At 46.9% G+C, this 19786-nt stretch overlaps 1 protein-coding gene across 2 annotated transcripts in view; it reads left to right on the top strand.

Annotated features, from left to right (window-relative positions):
• LOC146782963 (phospholipid scramblase 3-like) overlaps nucleotides 1-3443 on the top strand; it is a 98513-nt gene extending 95070 nt beyond the window's left edge. For both annotated transcript variants that reach the window (XM_085637730.1, XM_085637731.1), the window contains one exon: nucleotides 3023-3443. In XM_085637730.1, coding sequence (XP_085493856.1) covers nucleotides 3023-3058 — 36 coding nt within the window. In that variant the 3' untranslated portion in view covers nucleotides 3059-3443. The remainder of the gene's footprint in view (nucleotides 1-3022) is intronic.
• Nucleotides 3444-19786: the final 16343 nt, after the last annotated feature.

Below are 19786 nucleotides of genomic sequence, written 5' to 3' on the forward strand. Positions count from 1 at the left end.
CGCCTTACTGTAGATTCAAGGACAAACTGCTTTCCTGTCGCTGCAGCAAGGAATTCTTCCGAACTCCGAACTTCTTCCGTCACTTTTCAAGTACACTAATGGCTTTTGACTGTCTCTTCAAGTTGCGAGTTAGAAATCACTCGTGCCGCTTGGAACTTCAAACCACCTTCTCAAAATACGGAACTAGGTTTCCGTTACGCTAAACTACTAAGGAATTCCGCCCTCAACTCTCATGAAGTTGTGAGGAGGAACAGGGTGTTGAACCTCGTTCAAACTAAACTACAGTTGAAGTGCGCCGCGGGAGGCGCGCGCACCCTTCTTAACCATTTGTGGCCTCACAGGTGTTCTAAAGGAGTGTCTGAAAGTATAGTAAATTCGGCGGCCATCTTGCAGAGTGCAAAAGTCTTTCCAGTGATTAACCATACAGGGTTTTACTATTACTCTAGACTTTCTCAAACTATGGAATTTCTTCGGACCCAGCACAAAAGCGCCTACGATATTCCTGACACCCTGCTACAAGCCAAAAATGCATTGACACATCATTATCAAGCTATATTTATACATCATCCTAAATCACATGGACACATTCAACACAAGCTTGTTATGTCTCCAAGCCATATAGCTAGCAAAGTGTTTGCCACCTCAACAGCACATACATGCAAGATATACTGACACATCTACAGCCTCTCATCATCAGGCACATCAACCCACCTAAAGATGTTAACTTAAACGTACCACACATTAACCCACCTAAAGATGTTAACTTTAATGTACCACACCTCAACCCACCTAAAGATGTTAACTTAACCATACACATCAACCCACATAAAGATGTTAATGTAAACCTACCACATATCTACACACCTTAATATGTTAACATAAACGTACCACAAATTAACCCACTAAAAGATATTAACTTAAATGTACCACACATCAACCCACCTAATGATGTTAAATTAACCGTACCACACATCAACCCACCTAAAGATGTTAAATTAACTGTACCACACATCAACCCACATAAAGATGTTAATGTAAACCTACCACATATCTACACACAGATCAAATGATATAAAAGCCGCACAATGAGCAAAGATGCCTCGAAACATAACAACCCCCTGGAGCTGAATAACAGACAGCTGTATACTCAGCTGAATGAAACAAATGGCAATGTCCTTTGATAGAAAAGCCCATTCCTATAACGCTGCACACAGGTCCATATCCGGATCTAACCGGCCTCTTCCTTTATAGTTCATCACTGAACAATAACTTACTCAATTCTGCCCTCACCTTCCACCATCCAGTATGCTCCACCTGGAGCCAACATAAATACAATCCAACAGATCTGTTTGACTGCAGATAACAAGAATGACAGATCGGTAAAGGGAGCCAATGTTATGAGAGGTCTTTGTAACCAAGTATTTCCACCAGGTGGAAACACACAGCACAAATGCACTGCGCATATCATACCTTTGCCCAGTTCCTAAAGTCCAGACTTGTGCTGTATATCTAAGAAATGGGGATTATTTGCAGCAATGTCCCAGAACAAAAATGCCAGGCACAAGATGTTTGTATATACCCTTTACTCACTGGAAAGGTTGTGGTGGCAGATACCATGGTGTGTACAATGCAGGGGTTCAGAGGTGTACAGCTGGTACTGTAGATGGTCCCTATGGGGGAAGTGTAGCCCTGGACTTCCACGGAAAAGTGTCAGGAAGGGGACACAAACACCGCTAACACAAATAACTCAGCATTACATATTTATCTTTTTATTTCATTTTAGCAACTTTTTCTTTGATTGGTGACAGTGAGAAGTAAAATGTATATTTGCTCTATCGAGCACAAGGTGCTCCAAAAAAAGGGGGTGATGGTGCAGCGAAAGTGACTATAAGAGCAGAAAGTGCATACATACTATGTACAGAAATATATACATGTGGCTGATAGGGATAATAGAGTGGCCCAGGAGAGACGCGTGAGTTTGGAGAGTTAGGAAACGTAAATTGCAGTGCAAAACTAAAGCGCACTTGAAAAAAAGATTTAATTTTGATGGTGAAAGGCATCCTTTTCAAATTTCAGCTCCTTCAGTCACATACAATCGTGCACTTCTCTGCAGGGAATTCATCGACTTGAGCAACCTCCTTGAGGTCCGTTTCACACTGACCCAGTGATGTACACATGATTGCACAGTGCCTATATATTGTCTATCCAAAATTGCATGTATGAATACTTATTTTGAAATCTGTTTGAAGACTGATTAAAGATTCTCTTGATTGGTGGACTAATTACCCAAATCAGTTGGTGTCTCCTATATATTTCTGCGTCCTGATGATGACCCAGTTTTAAATAATTTAAGTCCAGGGGTCAAAACCTCGACAAAAACGTTATATGCGGACTGTTTTTCAAGAAACTGATGGTGGCTATCAATACTCGCCTAGCGGGGCTTGGTCTTTAACACTATATTATCCCTATAAGCTACTTGTATATATTTCTGTACATAGCACGTATGCACTTTCTGCTCTTATAGTCACTTTCACTGCGCTGTCACCCCCTTTTTTTTTAGCAGCTTGTGTTCGATAGAGCAAACCAACCTAAGTTTTACTTCTCATTGTCAACAATCAAAGAAAAAGTTGCTAAAATGAAATGAAAGATAAATATGAAATGCTGAGTTATTTGTGTTAGAGGTGATTGTACCCCCTTGTTGACACTTTGCAGTGGAAGTCAAGGGCTACACTACCCCCATAGGGACCACATTTTTGCAAAACATTATTCGGCCCAGGTCCCTGGTTTCTCGGTTGCCCCTTTTGTTTCAGAGGTCAGCTGTTAGGATGTTGTGTGCGGTTACAGGGGATGTGAAATGGGATGTCTAGCTTCAGATGGAGAGGGGGGCCAGAAACCATAGAAAACTGGTGATCCCACATAGGCTGAAACTTTTGGGGCCATGACTAGGGGATTGTATAAAGGTGAAGTAGATTGCACATCTGTTGTGGAAATATTGACCAACCCTGTTTCTTCTCCCTTCCAGGATCACTTATATTATGAACAGAGAAACCAGGAATAAGTGACATCAACCCTCCAAAGACTGCAGCAACTCTGTCCTTGGACCCTGCCATACAGAAGAGGAAGATAAGAAGCCCCCTTATAGTCCAGTGGGTGATGACACCCCCTGCACTTCACTGCCTCAACACTTTATCACACCTATGTGTGCCTGCAACACAAGCTGCTACAGCAGTGCTGGACACATGTCAAGGGAACGGCTGCGGATTGGGGTAGAGGTCTCTGGATCTAGAGACCTCCTCTTCCAGGAAAGCTGGGATCTCATATGCAGCTTAAAATGACTTGAATTAGACAAATGCCCCTTATTCAGCATCTTTGGGGTTCAGTCATGGGAAGGATAAAGTCTGTCACACAACACTGAATAATTTATTACAAAACAGTCAAATCTTGCTTTTACGAATACAGATGTGTCTTTCTAGCAAGAAGCGTGTGTGTGTGTGTGTGTGTGTGTGTTTTGTGATAAATCTGTGTCACTTCTGTTCTAGGTATGTAAAGGAAGCTTGCACTGCTGATGCACATGCAGCTGTTTGTGGGCCTGCACTGCTGATATCTGCTCTGTCTATACTGCTTTGAAGGAGCTATGCACTGCCTCCATTGTTCCTGTAACTGTTCTTTGTGTTACGAAAGCTTGCACTGCTTATGGTGTCCCCAGTTCTCTACATGTTCTCTCTCTCTCTCTCTCTCTCTCTCTCTCTCTCTCTCTCTCTCCCTCTCTCAAGAGATAGCTCAGTGCTACTGCGTCCTGCTGTCTTGTAACTGTTCTTCCTGTTAGGGAAGCTTCAGCAAGGACTTGACACACATCCCTGCAGCCCCTAGGTGGCGTTGGTGGAGTTTTAGGGCGGGATTCAGCCACAATGTTCTTGGGGGCTCCACTTGGAAAATAGGAATCCTTATAAATGAACATATAATCATTCTAAATAAAGTTGAAGGAGATCAGCTCCTTCATGCTGAGATAAAACTCTCAGGGGGCAGTATATGGTCCTTGCAAGGTGAGTCCCTCCGGCGTGGGGCCCCTCCAAGGTTAAATTCTGACTGGTGCACAGGCCTGGGAGCACCCCTGGTGCCAGTTGGGCCTGCCGAGCCAACTCTCCTCCAGCTTCTGTCCTGACCCCGCATCTGGCACCATACCCTATGGCGTCCCTGGGCACCTATGCCGACTCCATCAACACTGGAGGAGGATGTCCCAATATTTCCTTTTGATGCAGAGTTGATGCCAGTTCGACCTTGACCGACGTAGTGCCTGATTCTGCCCAAGGCCCCTCTTTCCCCACTTGATTTACCACCTCCACCAGGGCGACAACACACTTTGCATTCTGTATTTGTAATGAACTCTGATCATGACTGTGACACTGGTGATGAGTCTACTCAGCCCTACCAAGATGATAATTGGTACGAGGACTTACAGGAGGATAGAAGCCTTGAGATCTCCCCATAAACAGGTCTCTCAGCCTCGGTACAGCCACAAAGGAATCCTCTCCCTGTGCCATAGTGACGTATAGGGTGTCTGAAGTACTTGGCCTGCATCTCCCCACCTTGGAGCTTATTACTAGTGTTTAGAAAGAGGTCCTTCAACTGGGTCAAACCTCTTCTGAGCCCCTTCTTCCATTTAACAAAACTCTGACGGACAACTTAATAGTGGCTTTGGCCAAGACTTGTTCTAGCTCTCTAGTCAATCACAAAATTGCCAGGAGTCAACTCCCTTCACACGAAAGCCTTGTGTACAGGCCTCATTGAGCCGCTCTAATTCCTACCACTCCCCCGACAGAGAATCTAAGCAGGTAAAAAGGTTTGACAAATGTGTATTTTCTTCCACCAGTCTGGCCTTCTGATCTGTTAATGTCAGTTGTTTGTTGGGGCGCTATTCCCACACTCTCTGGGATTTGGTGGCACAAGTCCTCCCTAGTGTGCCCGAAGACCGTCGTCCTGTCCTCGCTCAGGCAATTCAAGATAGTCATGATGCGAGCAAGTTCACAATTCGTTGTGGCTTGGATACCACTAATTCCATAGAGCGGGCCATAAGCACCAGCGTAGCCGTTCGCCACCATACATGTTTGTGCTCAACTAGATTCTCAGGCGATGTCCAGTTCTCCCTAATGGACATGCCCTTAGGGGCGATGATATAAGTAAATATCGTAGGAAAGATGCAGGAGCCTCTTCTGTATTAAGCAGGATCTTTATTACAGAGCATGGACAAAGCGTACACCACAACCGCTGACCGGACACCAACTGCCCCAGCTAGAATTCCCCCTGCAGCAACACGCTAGTACTAAGAACCCCATAAGCGTTCTAGGATCCGAACTGGGAAAGGACACAGAGGAAGGGGTTGCAGAACACTAGAAGCAAGGTAAGTACAAACATAGCTAATAAGTATTTACAACACATCTTCTTCCCTAAAACCAGAACAAAAAGACAATATATCCAAAGGTACAGTTAAACATAATTAACATAAATAGTCATTCAAATAAGCCGGTGGCCTGCGAGACCTCACAGACCTGGACTCCTCAGAGTGACTAAAATCATTGTTAGCACCAGCTTGACTCTGCACATCAAATGAACTACAAGCATCACCACCACCATCCTCCCTACAACGGCTTGCACTCTGACCCGGAGAAAAACCCTCCGGAGTGGACAACAAATAGCCACTACTGGACGGAACTGGTTTTGCAGACAACATAGAATCTTCATCTGAAACAAGCTTACTATACAATGCTACCCTTCGAAGGTTCCATTTCTCCCCATTGTCAAGAACAACATAATGTTGAAAAACCTTCTTCACCACATGAGGACCCCTAAATTTCGAAAGTCCCTTGGCCACTCTCCCCGATTTAACTTTAACCCAGTCACCCTCAGCAATCGTTTTCCCAGATTTCACAGTTTTCACACTTGCCTCCTGCTGAGCGCACCCAAGAAGAGAATCTTTAATCCAAGAAGGTGCTAGTTTTGTGCCAGGACGTCTCCCCCGCATGAGTTCAAAAGGCGACTTAGAGTCCTCTTTATGAACCGTGGTCCTATACGCCCACACCATATTTTTGACCATTTCATCCGCAAATCCTCCTGAAACACACGACATCTGAATGATCCCCTTAACAACTCTATTAGCTCTCTCACACACACCATTCGCTTGCGGATTATATAAGGAAGTGCGGTGATGAGTCACACCACACCCAGTTAAAAACACCTGCATTTTCTGAGACGTTAATTGAGTACCATTATCCGTGATTAAAACTGAAGGATAACCCTCATTCAGGAAGATGCCCTTTAAAAACTGTATAGTACAGTCAGTGGTTATATCCTTAACAAATTCAACGGCAAGCCACTTAGAATAAACATCAATTATCACAATGGCAAACCGTTGACTGAATGGCAATTCGTCCATTGGACCTATAAAATCCAGACTCACACTATGCCATGGTACATCCGGACTGACAATGTGGCTCCGCGTTGCATTAGACCCAACCTTGAGTCTCTTCTCGCTGTCTCTACAGACTGAACAATTCTCCACACACGAAGTCACCTGTGAATCCATGGCCGGCCACCAGAAATCCTCTTTCAATCTACGCTGTGTGAGTGTTTGCCCTAAATGACCCTCATGTGCCAATTTAACAATCTTGTGTCTTAAACCATATGGCGGAACGTATCTATCGCCTCTCATTAAAATACCATCCCCAAACAATGATAACTCATCCAACACTTTAATGAATGGTCGCACTGGTGGCTGGACACAACTCTCCCGTCGGGAGCCTAACTTCACCAAGTCGATCACCCTTTGGAGGACTATGTCTTTTCCCATAGCATCCAGCCACTCCTCTTTAGTGAAACTACCATCGCTCAAGGCTACAACATCCTGAATAACGGCAACAGCCCCATCCTTGTATACATCAGAAAACTCCTTCAATGTATCATCTCCCTTAATATGAAGCCTTGATAAACAGTCTGCCTGTACATTACGCCACCCTTGAACATAGAAAATATCGTACTGATACTCCTGAAGCTTTGAAGCTAATCTTGCTAATCTTGGTGAACCCTTTCCAGCTCCCCCTGGAGACAAAACCTTTAACAAAGGCTTGTGGTCAGTTTTAAGCTGGAATTTTGTTCCCCACAAATATGTCCTGAAGTATTGGACACCCCAAGCAGCAGCCAATGCCTCTTTCTCTATCACAGAATAGTTCTGTTCAGATGACGAAAGGGTACGAGAGGCAAAAGCAATGGTCTTCTCACCCTCCTGCCATTTCTGCAACAAAATTGCACCAATTCCAGTGGCGCTAGCATCCACCATCAATATGGATGTGCGACTGATGTCAAAGGGAGTTAACACATTTGCCTGACACAACTCTTTCTTTATCGAATCAAAACATTCCTCGTGGCAAGCATTCCAACAGAATTTCACCCCTTTTTGAGTAACGATCTCAAAGTCATAGTTTTACTTGAAAAATTCTCCACAAACTTCGAATAGAACTCTATGAGTCCCATAAAAGACCTAAGTTGCTCCTTGTCCGTGGGGCGGGGAGCCATTTTTATAGCTTCAAGCAAATCTTTTTTCGGCTTAACACCCTGCGCAGATATCTCATAACCCAAATACTCTATGTTTTGTACAAGGAAACGACACTTCTCCTTACGCAAAGTCAACCCAGCATCTTGAATTCTACCTAACACACTTTTAAGTACCTCATTGTGTTCCGTAATCGTATCCCCAAATACTAGTATGTCATCCTGGAAGAACACCGCTTTTTTAATCCCTTTAAAAATCTCAGTGACCATGCGTTGAAACACACTAGCTGCAGAGCTTAAACCAAACGGGAGTCTCGTGAACTGAAAGGTACCCTCGGTAGTGATGAATGCTGTAAGACCCTTTGACTCATCATGAAGACGGATTTGGTGATATGCACTCTTCAAATCTAATTTCGAGAAAAACTTAGCCCCTTGCAAAGTTGAGACCAGCTCGCCAATGTTTGGCAGGGGAAAGGTATCAGCCACCACATACTTATTCAGCGATCTCAAATCCACACAGAATCTGATTTTGCCATCAGCCTTCTGCGTGATGACGACCGGAGATACCCAAGAAGATGCTTCTACTGGTTCGATGACACCACCCTGTAACATCTCCTCAATCACTTTCTTAACCTCATCTTTCACTGAAAGTGGGACTCGCCTCACCTTATGTTGTACGGGAACTGTGCCATGCTTTATGACTATCTTGTGAACATACCCCTTCAACTCTCCCAACTCATCTCTAAACACATTCCCTGCTCCGTTAAGTATGTCACTGAGGGTGTACTCATCTACTACCATGACTTGATTGGGTGCTCTCGGGTTCACTATAATATGTAGATCATATTGATGGATCCAACCCAGGATTGGTGGACCATCAACGGCAACATATACCTTCCCTTTAATTGACCTTCCTTCAAAATGAATATCTGCATCGAAGTACCCCAACAAATCTATCCTCTCTCCTTGGTAACCAGTTGGAGAGATATCACTCTCCTTTAAAGACGTATCACCCCACTCGCCTCTGAATAAAGGCTCGGGAATTATTGTGTGTCTTGAACCCGTATCAACCATCAGGGTAACCTTACGGTTATTGATCACAAACTCTGTTTTTGGTCGCTCTTCTCTTTTCTCATTACAGCTATATATACAATCATCCTCCAGACTCAATATTTTATCTTTTTCACGCTTTAACTCCATGGGTTCATCTTCGACAATGGCTACACTAGCATTCCCCTTAGTCCTACACATCCTTGAGAAATGTCCCAACCTCCCACACTTGAGACACTCTTTGTTATTCGCAAAACAGAATTTTGCATCAGAATTATGGTTACTACTACCACATCTGGAACACCCTCTGTTGCTGGGGTTTTTCCCAAAGTTGCTCTTCTTTAAGGGATTCTTCCCTTTATATCTCATCGCACCCACAGCCTCTTCACAACCTGATTCACACTCCATCTTTGTTTTCTCAGTCACCACTGAAATAGCACTCTGTTGTGGACTGCATTTTTCTAACTCTTTCATACACTTCTCGGATTCCTCCACCACTTTGGCTAAATCTATAGCCACTTTCAATGACGGATTCTTAGCCGCCCACAGCCTCTCCTGTATCTTTCTATTGTTGCACTGCACTATGAGTTGATCCCGTATCAACTCATCACTCATTGCCCCAAAGTTACACTTGATAGATAACTCCCTAAGACGTGCAACAAAGTCATCTATCGATTCTTCCGTGCGCTGTTTATGAGTATAAAATGTATATCTATTCATTACGAGGTTCTCTTCTTTACCAAACCTCACTTCCAGTCTTGTTACAGCCTCCTTGTACTCATTAGGAATAGGTTGCCCACTAGCTTGCAACGCTTGAGGAAGGTACTGAAATTCTCGTTGTCCCTCCTTGCCAAGAGCACTCAGAAGAAGTGCTTTTTTCCGTTTAGCAGCAAAATCCTGACCATCCAAGGCGTCCAAGTAATTTTCGAACATGCGTATCCAATCTTCCCAAGAGATTGATGGTGCCCCTGGTTCGCTAAGAAACTGAGGTGGTAAGGTCACATTGACTTGTTGATTTGCTTGCTGAGACATGCTGTCGTCAATGTGGACAAGGGTGAAAAAAAAAATAATGTCTTTGAGGATTTTGTCACAGACCACCCAAAATTATTACACACCTCACTTTAGAATACACCAAAACAGTATTTTACATATGTCTATGGGTGTAACCGTACACCCTACTCTCGGTAAGTACTCTTTGCCAACGCCTTTTTTTTTTAATATTGAGTTGCTAGTTGCTAGTTAGCTGCTTCTTTTTGCATTTAATTTAATTATCTTGGGACCCTCTTATTGGCTCCTCGCTATGCGTGCGAAATGTCCTTCGTTTTTCCTGGGTACAGGCTTCTAATTTCGTTTCCTTCGATATTGTTCGATATTGTTTCTGTCCCAATCCAAGATGGCCGCTAGTTAGCGCGAGACTATGACGTTGCGCAACCTCGCAGTGTCTCTGACTCAGATGCGAAGTGCTGCTGCTAGGCAACACTCAATGAGAGAGTTCGCGCCCCTTAGCATTGTTTACGCATTAAGCTGATCGCCTAGCAACGCTTGAAGTTATTGCGTGCTCGCGCTGTTACGTAGAGCTACGCCGCTGTTTGGTTGCGCTTCAACAAAAAAATTCGACCAACTCACGGTTCGTCGAGTGACGTCACTTTTACTCGCAAATGTCGCCAAATCGCCTCTTTCACTGAGAAATGTTCGGTTTCAAAGCATCACTCCCTCATGCCATTCGCATTGCTCCGCACGTCGTGAATTCTTTTTGGTCGTTGTCGCTCGTTGTCCATCCGCTCCGTAAAAATCTATGGATTTGCTCCCACGTCCGGTCTGCAACTCAACTCGTCGCCAAATTGATATAAGTAAATATCGTAGGAAAGATGCAGGAGCCTCTTCTGTATTAAGCAGGATCTTTATTACAGAGCATGGACAAAGCGTACACCACAACTGCTGACCGGACACCAACTGCCCCAGCTAGAATTCCCCCTGCAGCAACACGCTAGTACTAAGAACCCCATAAGCGTTCTAGGATCCGAACTGGGAAAGGACACAGAGGAAGGGGTTGCAGAACACTAGAAGCAAGGTAAGTACAAACATAGCTAATAAGTATTTACAACAGGCGACTCACCTGTTTAGGGACAAGGCTGATTTCTCTCTAGAGCGTTTTAAGCCAAGCAGTGCTTCCGTTCACTCTCTGGGGCTTTCCGTCCCCACCTCACCAGTCACAACAGTTCCGCCGCTACTTTCACGGATTTGGGCGAGGTGCCCAGTATCGCCAGCCTGTCCAGCCTCTGCATAAAAAACTGCAGTTTCATGGTCTGGCCGAGGTGCCCATCACCCCGCAATCAAGGTCAATGGGCCGCCCAATACACTGCCTCCAACGTAGAATCACCAGCCAAACCTCTTTAGCGTGCCCTTGCAGGAGCATAGCCACCCACTGGGAGGCAGAATCCACGGATTCTACCCGGGTTGGCAGACGATTACTTCAGACAGGTGGGTTGTACAGATTGTTTGCAGGGGCTATGCCTTGCTCTTCATTTGTTCCCAGCTGCACTCTCAACGTCCCCCCAGCAACTAACAAAGGACTATCTCTCCATTTCGCGACAGGAAGTGCAAGCCCTCAGGGCTGAAGGGCCTATCGAGAGAGTGCCTGTGCGAGGAGTAGGTTGTGGTTGTTATTCTTGCCTTCTTTTTGGTGCCCCAGAAGGTTGGAGGCCGGCAGCCTTTGTCATATCAGTACCCTCTGAACACCTTCCTCCTGATGTAAAAGTTCAAAATGCTCACCCTCGCCCAGGCCTCGTCTGCCCTCGACCTTGGAATCCTCTCCCTATGCCATGATGATGCACAGGGCGGCCGAAGTACTTCTCCAGCTCCCTCCCATGGAGGTCATAACCAATGTTCTGACAGAGGTCCTTCAACTGGGACAAACCTCTTTAGAGCCCCTTCGTCCACTCAACAAAGCTCTAACAGGCACCTTACTAGAGGCTTGGGTCAAGCCCCGTTCTGGCCCCCCAGTCAATCAGCAAATTGCCAGGAGCCATCACCCTGTTCTAGGTGGCCCTGGTTTTCTTTAGCAACACCCTTTACATGAAAGCTTTGTTTTACAGGCCTCGTCGGACAGCCACATACTAGATACAGGCTATTTTTGGCAGTGCTACTGATGTGGCAAATGCCAGCTTAAGTGAGCAGGACCTGACTCGCCAACAATAGAAGAGCACACAGTGCGTGGAAACGTATGCCTGACAGCTGCTGCTGGAAGTGCAGACAGACATTGTGTTAGGAAGGTAGGGCTGGCCACAGTCATCAATGTATGCTAATCTTTGTTATGTCAGTTGTATCTCATGATGTCATCAGGGTCAGAAGCCATGCAGTCATTTCCTTCTGATTGGAATCGTTTCATTAACTTCCTGTAATCTAATTGTCCGCCTAAAGATCATGTGATGTCATTTCAGGTGCAGTAGTTGTTTTTCATGAGGGAGGCTAGCTTGGCCATTTTCTGTGCTGCACATATTTTGAGGTGGAGGTTTGCACTTCTGTTTTTCATTCAGTATTGACAGTATTTTGTGAGCTGGAGACCTCCCCATCAGACTTCAGTGCTCTTGCTGTTTTGTGAGGGAGGTTTGTATAGCTGCTTCCCAGCTTTGCCTGTTTGAGAGGGGGCAGCACAGCTCCTTTCCATGCTGTACCTGTTCGATAGGGGGCAGCATACCTCCTTTCCATGCTGCACCTGTTTGTGAGGGGGCAGCACAGCTCCTTTCCATGCTGTACCTGTTTGAGAGGGGACAGCACAGCTCCTTTCCATGCGGTACCTGATTGAGAGGTAGGCCAGCACAGCTCCCTTCCATGATGAATCTGTTTGAGCGGGCAGCACAGCTCCTTTCCATGCTGCACCTGTTTGTGAGGGGGCAGCACAGCTCCTTTCCATGCTGTACCTGTTTGAGAGGGAGGCCAGCACCGCTCCTTACCATGCTGTACCTGTTTAAGAGGGAGGCCAGCACAGCTCCTTTCCATGCTGTACCTGTTTGAGAGGGAGGTCAGCACAGCTCCTTTCCATACTGTACCTGTCTGAGAGGGGACAGTACAGTTCCCTTCCATGCTGTACATGTTTGAGAGGGAGGCCAGCACCGCTCCTTACCATGCTGTACCTGTTTGAGAGGGAGGTCAGCACAGCTCCTTTCCATGCTGTACCTGTTTGAGAGAGAGACCAGCACAGCTCCCTTCCATGCTGTACCCGTTTGAGACGGAGCCAGCACTGCTCCTTTCCATGCTGTACCTGTTTGAGAGGGGGCAGTACAGCTCCCTTCCATGCTGTACATGTTTGAGAGGGAGGTCAGCACAGCTCCTTTCCATGCTGTACCTGTTTGAGAGGGAGGCCAGCACAGCTACCTTCCGTGCTGTATCTGTTTCAGAGGGAGCCCAGCACAGCTCCCTTCCATGCTGTACATGTTTGAGAGGGGGCACAGCACAGCTCCCTTCCATGATGTACCTGTTTGAGAGGGAGGCCAGCACAGCTCCTTTCCATGATGTGCCTGTTTGAGGAAGGGCATCACAGCTCCTTTCCACGCTGTACCTGTTTGAGAGGGGGCCCAGCACAGCTCCTTTCCGTGCTGTAGCTGTTTCAGAGGGAGCCCAGCATATCTCCCTTCCATGCTGTACATGTTTGAGAGGGAGGCTAGCACTGCTCCTTACCATGCTGTACCCATTTGAGAGGGAGGCCAGCATTGCTCCTTACCATGCTGTACCTGTTTGAGAGGGAGGCCAGCACAGCTCCTTTCCATGCTGTACCTGTTTGAGAGGAGGCCCAGCACAGCTCCTTTCCATGATGTACCTGTTTGAGAGGGGGCAGTACAGCTCTCTTCCATGCTGTACATGTTTGAGAGGGAGGCCAGCACCGCTCCTTACCATGCTGTACCTGTTTAAGAGGGAGGCCAGCACAGCTCCTTTCCATGCTGTACCTGTTTGAGAGGGAGGTCAGCACAGCTCCTTTCCATACTGTACCTGTCTGAGAGGGGACAGTACAGTTCCCTTCCATGCTGTACATGTTTGAGAGGGAGGCCAGCACCGCTCCTTACCATGCTGTACCTGTTTGAGAGGGAGGTCAGCACAGCTCCTTTCCATGCTGTACCTGTTTGAGAGGGAGGCCAGCACAGCTCCCTTCCATGCTGTACCTGTTTCAGAGGGAGCCCAGCACAGCTCCCTTCAATGCTGTACATGTTTGAGAGGGGGCACAGCACATCTCCCTTCCATGCTCTACTTGTTTGAGAGGGAGGTCAGCACAGCTCCTTTCCATGCTGTACCTGTTTGAGAGGGAGGCCAGCACAGCTCCCTTCCGTGCTGTATCTGTTTCAGAGGGAGCCCAGCACAGCTCCCTTCCATGCTGCACATGTTTGAGAGGGGGCACAGCACAGCTCCCTTCCATGATGTGCCTGTTTGAGGAAGGGCATCACAGCTCCTTTCCACGCTGTACCTGTTTGAGAGGGGGCCCAGCACAGCTCCTTTCCATGCTGTAGCTGTTTCAGAGGGAGCCCAGCACATCTCCCTTACCATGCTGTACCCATTTGAGAGGGAGGCCAGCATTGCTCCTTACCATGCTGTACATGTTTGAGAGGGAGGCCAGCACAGCTCCTTTCCATGCTGTACCTGTTTGAGAGGAGGCCCAGCACAGCTCCTTTCCATGATGTACCTGTTTTAGAGGGGGCAGTACAGCTCTCTTCCATGCTGTACATGTTTGAGAGGGAGGCCAGCACCGCTCCTTACCATGCTGTACCTGTTTGAGAGGGAGGTCAGCACAGCTCCTTTCCATGCTGTACCTGTTTGAGAGGGAGGCCAGCACAGCTCCCTTCCATGCTGTACCTGTTTCAGAGGGAGCCCAGCACAGCTCCCTTCAATGCTGTACATGTTTGAGAGGGGGCACAGCACATCTCCCTTCCATGCTCTACATGTTTGAGAGGGAGGCTAGCACTGCTCCTTACCATGCTGTACCTGTTTGAGAGGGAGGCCAGCACAGCTCCTTTCCATGCTGTACCTGTTTGAGAGGGAGCCCAGCACAGCTCCTTTCCATGATGTACCTGTTTGAGAGGGGGCAGTACAGCTCTCTTCCGTGCTGTACATGTTTGAGAGGGAGGTCAGCACAGCTTCTTTCCATGCTGTACCTGTTTGAGAGGAGACAGCAGGGGGGTGCGTCCATTAGGGCACTGGGGCATTGCCCCACAAGCCGCCCGCGCCCGCAGCTCCCTCGGCGTCTCTGAACTTAAGTAAACTCTCAGTTTACTTAAGTTTAGAGACGCCGAGGGAGAACTGACAGTCATGTCAGTCAGCATGACGTTGGACTGCCCACCGACTTCAGAGTCTGAAGGGGGTGGGCGGTCCAACGTCATGTTGACTGACATGATTGTCAGACCAGGGACAGCAGGCAGCACCACAAGTGCGCATGACTGGGGGAGGTTGGCGAATTTTTTTGCCGTGCCCAGTCATGCGCACTAGTGTCTGCATAGGCTGGCGCATGCCCATTAGGAGAGCGAGGGTTGAGCAAAGGCTCAAACCTGGGCAGGCGGGCGGAGAGTAACCATGCCCTAAATCCTGGCACTGGTGGCAGCGCCAGGATTTGGCTGAGAGGGGTTGCCACCCACTTGCCAGCAGTGATGCGGCTGTTCCGTTCCTGTAGGCGATGCGGCGTGGGCCTGCTCAGGTAGGATTTATTTATTTAAAAACTCTCCTCACCCCCCCCACGCACGGCAACCCCCCCACACCCCACGAGCCGCGACTGCACTACATTTAATACCAACCAGTTTGCGATATCAGGAAGCTGGAATTATTAAATGCAAGACTCCCATACACAGCGCGCAAATTACTTTTTGAAGAGGGATGCATAATGGCACCCGAAGCGTAAAAAGAGGAAGCTTAATTAAGTGTTGCTCAGCTAAATCACGCCCACGAAAAAGCACAAGGAAGTGGAAAGCGCACGCACACACGAGTCAGCTTCAAAAACAGCAGCGAAATGAGAAAATAGCGTCGTCAAAAACTGTCTACCTGTCAGCAGTTCGGAGAGGCTGTGATGAATCACGCATGTTGAAACACATGAGAACTCAAACGCAATAGTGTAGTTCAATGTACAGCTCTTTACAGCCAGTGCCTCCCGCTTCTCCTCCGGCCTCAACCCGCCAACCTGAGCAATTTACTTTAGCCGACAGAGAATTACAGGCACCTTCTTAATATATTTTCCCATGCCTGTTCCAATTACACCTTTATCAGTCACATGAACTGCTAATGTTGCTAGTTACCATCAATTTATCTATCCCCAGCGGCGACTCAAATGTTTGCTACAGGATTCGTCAGCTAATAAACTGCATTCAGGTTTGGGGAGGAATGCAGCCATTCGTGAAAGTAAGGGGCATATTATCAAGACAGGCGGTAAAATTATCGGCGCTTTAGCGGCAGAAAACTGATAATGGGCTTGATAATATGCCCCTGTGAATTCCAATTGAAGCCCATGTTAGACGTGAAGGACATCTAACCTGAGCTTCAATTCTCGTTCCTGTGCTGGAGAATCTGAAGGTACTCGCCATAGCCAAAAAGTCACAAAAGCAGTGAGGAGCAGGCCCGACTTGGTCCGATTATTGAATAGTTGGGAGTCAAATATTCGCCAAAAAGTCCAGCAGTGTGAACCTCAACAGCTCACATGATTTAGAGCAGATAAGTGGAGTCGGTACATTCTTGGTTGAGGTCTTGTGCACTGAAATGAAGAACAGCAATGCCTTTGCACAACCTGTCCTCAATGTTGCCGGCATGAAAGTCCATCATCCATCATTTTTAATTTATTTGTAATTATTTTTATTACGCTCCTTTGCTTCTCGTCTATTTAAAATGAAGTTATGGCGAGTTGGGGATCGAAGGGGCCGCAGTGTGCATATCTTTGCCTCCTGTCGTGGTATACGTAGCTATTGATTTTTCATTCTTTATAAGCTGTGCAAGGTCACTCATGCGTCAGTGATTTGGGAAAATAAAATGATTATGCTCGGACACTGACCTTAATTCCTTTAAAAGGAGATCAACTATTTTATATCTCAAAATTAAATTCAGTCACCATGCTCACGTTTAATTCTCTCCTATATGCGTTCCATACAGAAAGTAATATTTTTCCACCTTTCCCTCCCCCAAAGCTATTAGTATTGACTTTCATGTGCTAAACAGCATTTTTTCATGGAGCACACACAAGCAGTGCTTGTGAATGCTGGTGCTTAGGTCACTTATTTAGGTCACTTATATCGCGCACGAATCATCCCCGAGGGATCCCTTAGGTGCATTGACACCTTAAAGCTAGACCCATTGACCTGAATAGGTCTCAAATAAAGGTACATTAGTCAGCCATGTATGAGCATCATTCATTCATTTCCTGCAATCAGTCTTTAAGGGGTGTGAAATAGTTTCATAAGTACCCAAGCCCCGGGTGCTGCTGTGATTTGCCAAGGATCACACAAGGCACAGAATGGAGAATGACTGACCGTTCTTCGATGGCACTAGACCTTGAAGATGGGACCCCGTCGACTCCGAATCCCGACCACCCAGGCGGAGCCTATGTATGAGGGCACAGGGTCACCTGCCAGGAAGAGGCATCATGGCGCGCAGGGGAAGGGCCCACACTCCCCATAAAATAACTCAGTCAGCACGGAGGAGGAGCCACTGACGAGTCGGAGAGACTAGGGGGAGCCCGGTCCCAGCACGGAAGGAGGGGTCTTGCAGCTGGAAAACCAATGCATGGTCGTCAAGAGGTGGTGGAGAGAAGCTAAGAGTCCAATGTGTACGCAAATAGAACAGTCACCAGCACTGAGGCGTAGCTATCAAGAGTGCAGCAGGTGAAGTGGCTCCGGGCCCAGGGGTGTTACTGAGGCCCATGGCATCTTCGCTCCGCCAGTTAGTGCACTGCTGGCAGCATCTAGTCCCAATGGTTGCTGCTTGCTGCTGCCACAGCACTGACTGGACTACAGGCCGGACTAGACTGACTAAAGTAAACTCAGGAGTTGGCAGTTCACCAGCCCAGGTAAGGCCCAGGCGGGCATTTTTTAAAGGTGTGTGTGTGTATATATAAATATATATATATATAATTTTTTTGTATATAGTGAGAATCCCCATATAATGTTCTGTCTCCTCACTAAGGGGCATATTTACAATAACTGGTGCATCCCTGCGTATCAGCAGGGATGCGCCAGTTATTGTGCGCCACAGCTCCGCAACCATGGATGCGCCGTATTTACAATGCGGCGCACCATGGGGCAAGAACGGCACAGATGCGTGATGCATCTGTGCCGTAAAAGTGGCGCATTGCTGGAGTTGCGTCGCAAGCGCGATGCAGCTCCAGCAATGCTCTAGGGGGCCTTATCTTGTTAATGCTGCGTCAATCCTTACGCCTGCTTCAAGCAGGCACAGGGTTTTGATGCAGCATGGCCCTAAAAGTGACTGAGTGAAATCTTGTAGATTTCACTCAGCCACTTTTAGGAGGCGTTCCTACACCGGAACGCCCCCCCCTGCGCAGGAACGCCTACATGTGGCGCAGGGCTTTACAACGTGACGCATCTCCCAGATGCGTCACGTTGTAAGTACCCCGCACCATGGTGCAGGATTTGCGCCGCTGCTGCGTCACAAAAGTGACGCGACGTAAATGAGGCCCAAGGGGCTTGTAAATCTGCCCCTGAATTTTCAAGTTCTGCTACCTGATAACTCCATTTTCACTTGCAGCAAGAGGGTGGGTGACTGCAACCATTTTCAAGGGAAATTGTTAATTCATTTGAAATCTCTCCCAAAACATATTGTAATTGTCCTTAGCTTATCACAGGCCTTCTAAAGTTTATTTAAGCAGAAACACACAACGAAAATACGGAGAAAAGTGAACAAAAGCAAGCATGATGATGAGACCGCAGGATTATGACTGAAATATTTACTGCTTTAAACTTTTTGTCATTGATTTTATATATTGTATTGCCTCCTCTGGTGAGGTGTCAGTGTCTTTGCTTGTTCAGGAAGTGCTTGCATGGGCACGCATGTGTGGATGGAAAGTCGTGTATGACCTATGCAGAGATGAGAAACCGAGTGCTATATAACGGAAGACCAGAGTTTTGTTGCGCCATGCCTTTGAGGCCATGACGTAGCAGGAGGCAGTGGGAGAGAATGAGTAGAGGTGTTGAGAGGAGTGCTCACTTTTGGTGCTAGATAAGGTGATATCTGAAGGAGACGCCTCACACTTGAGAGCAAGAAGGCAGAGTTGGGTGTTGTGATGTGTCACAGTGGGTGAGACTTAGTGGCTAGAGTGGGAGGGTGACGATATGTACCAGCGTCTTAGTGTGGCCATGTAGTTTGGCGTATCATCCAAGGAGGAAGTGATAGTAATTCAGAGGCAGTGGCTCATAGTCAGGGCCACTGGAATGAGGTGGCAAGATAGGGTCAAATCATGAGGCTAAATGATGTGGCAAGAACGGGCAAATTATGCGGCACAAGGCACATTTTGTGATTGTATTGCTTCATTATTTAATCATTTGAAAATTTGGTAATACTCTCTGGGTATTGGTTGCACATCATTAGTACCAGTTTAACATCCAAGTACCAGTTTAACATCCAAATATAGCAATACGCCACAGAAAGGGGACCAGTCCAGCTTTGCAAAGTGCCTTCCACTGCACGGCAGCACATTTTGTTGCATTTTTAGTAACTTTTGAACCGTTTGAACTAGAAGCTATACATTTTTTTGTTAAAATCTGCAGATTATGTGGCAGATGATGGATTACATGGCAAATATATATTATACGAAAATAGCTACAGCCACACAATCGCATTTCCAGTGGCCCTGCTCATAGTCATCTTCACGGAGGCGTTATCCGAGTTTTGAAGGTTGTTGCTGGGTCCTAGGATGAAACCGTCTTGTGCAGCTTTGTGTCAAACTATGGCTGGTGTCAGGGTTCAGGACACTTTTGGTTGCACTCTATTGTGGGGTAACCCACAAGCTGGCAGATGCTTCAGTGAACTGAACAGCCGGACCTTGAAACTTTGAGGAAGAAATACACTGGCACTGGAATGAGATGCAAGGGTGAAGCTGAAATCCAGAGGCATGTAGCAGAGAGAAAGCAGCTGTTTAACAATATAAGAGGCATTTACTTTGAGGGTTGTGGCTGAAATAATATGTGTGTTTCTTGTCTTTCTTCCTGGGCTCCGATAATGC

Source organism: Triturus cristatus, chromosome 12 (genome assembly GCF_964204655.1).
Source record: "Triturus cristatus chromosome 12, aTriCri1.1, whole genome shotgun sequence".
Classification (NCBI taxonomy): Eukaryota; Metazoa; Chordata; class Amphibia; order Caudata; family Salamandridae; genus Triturus; species Triturus cristatus.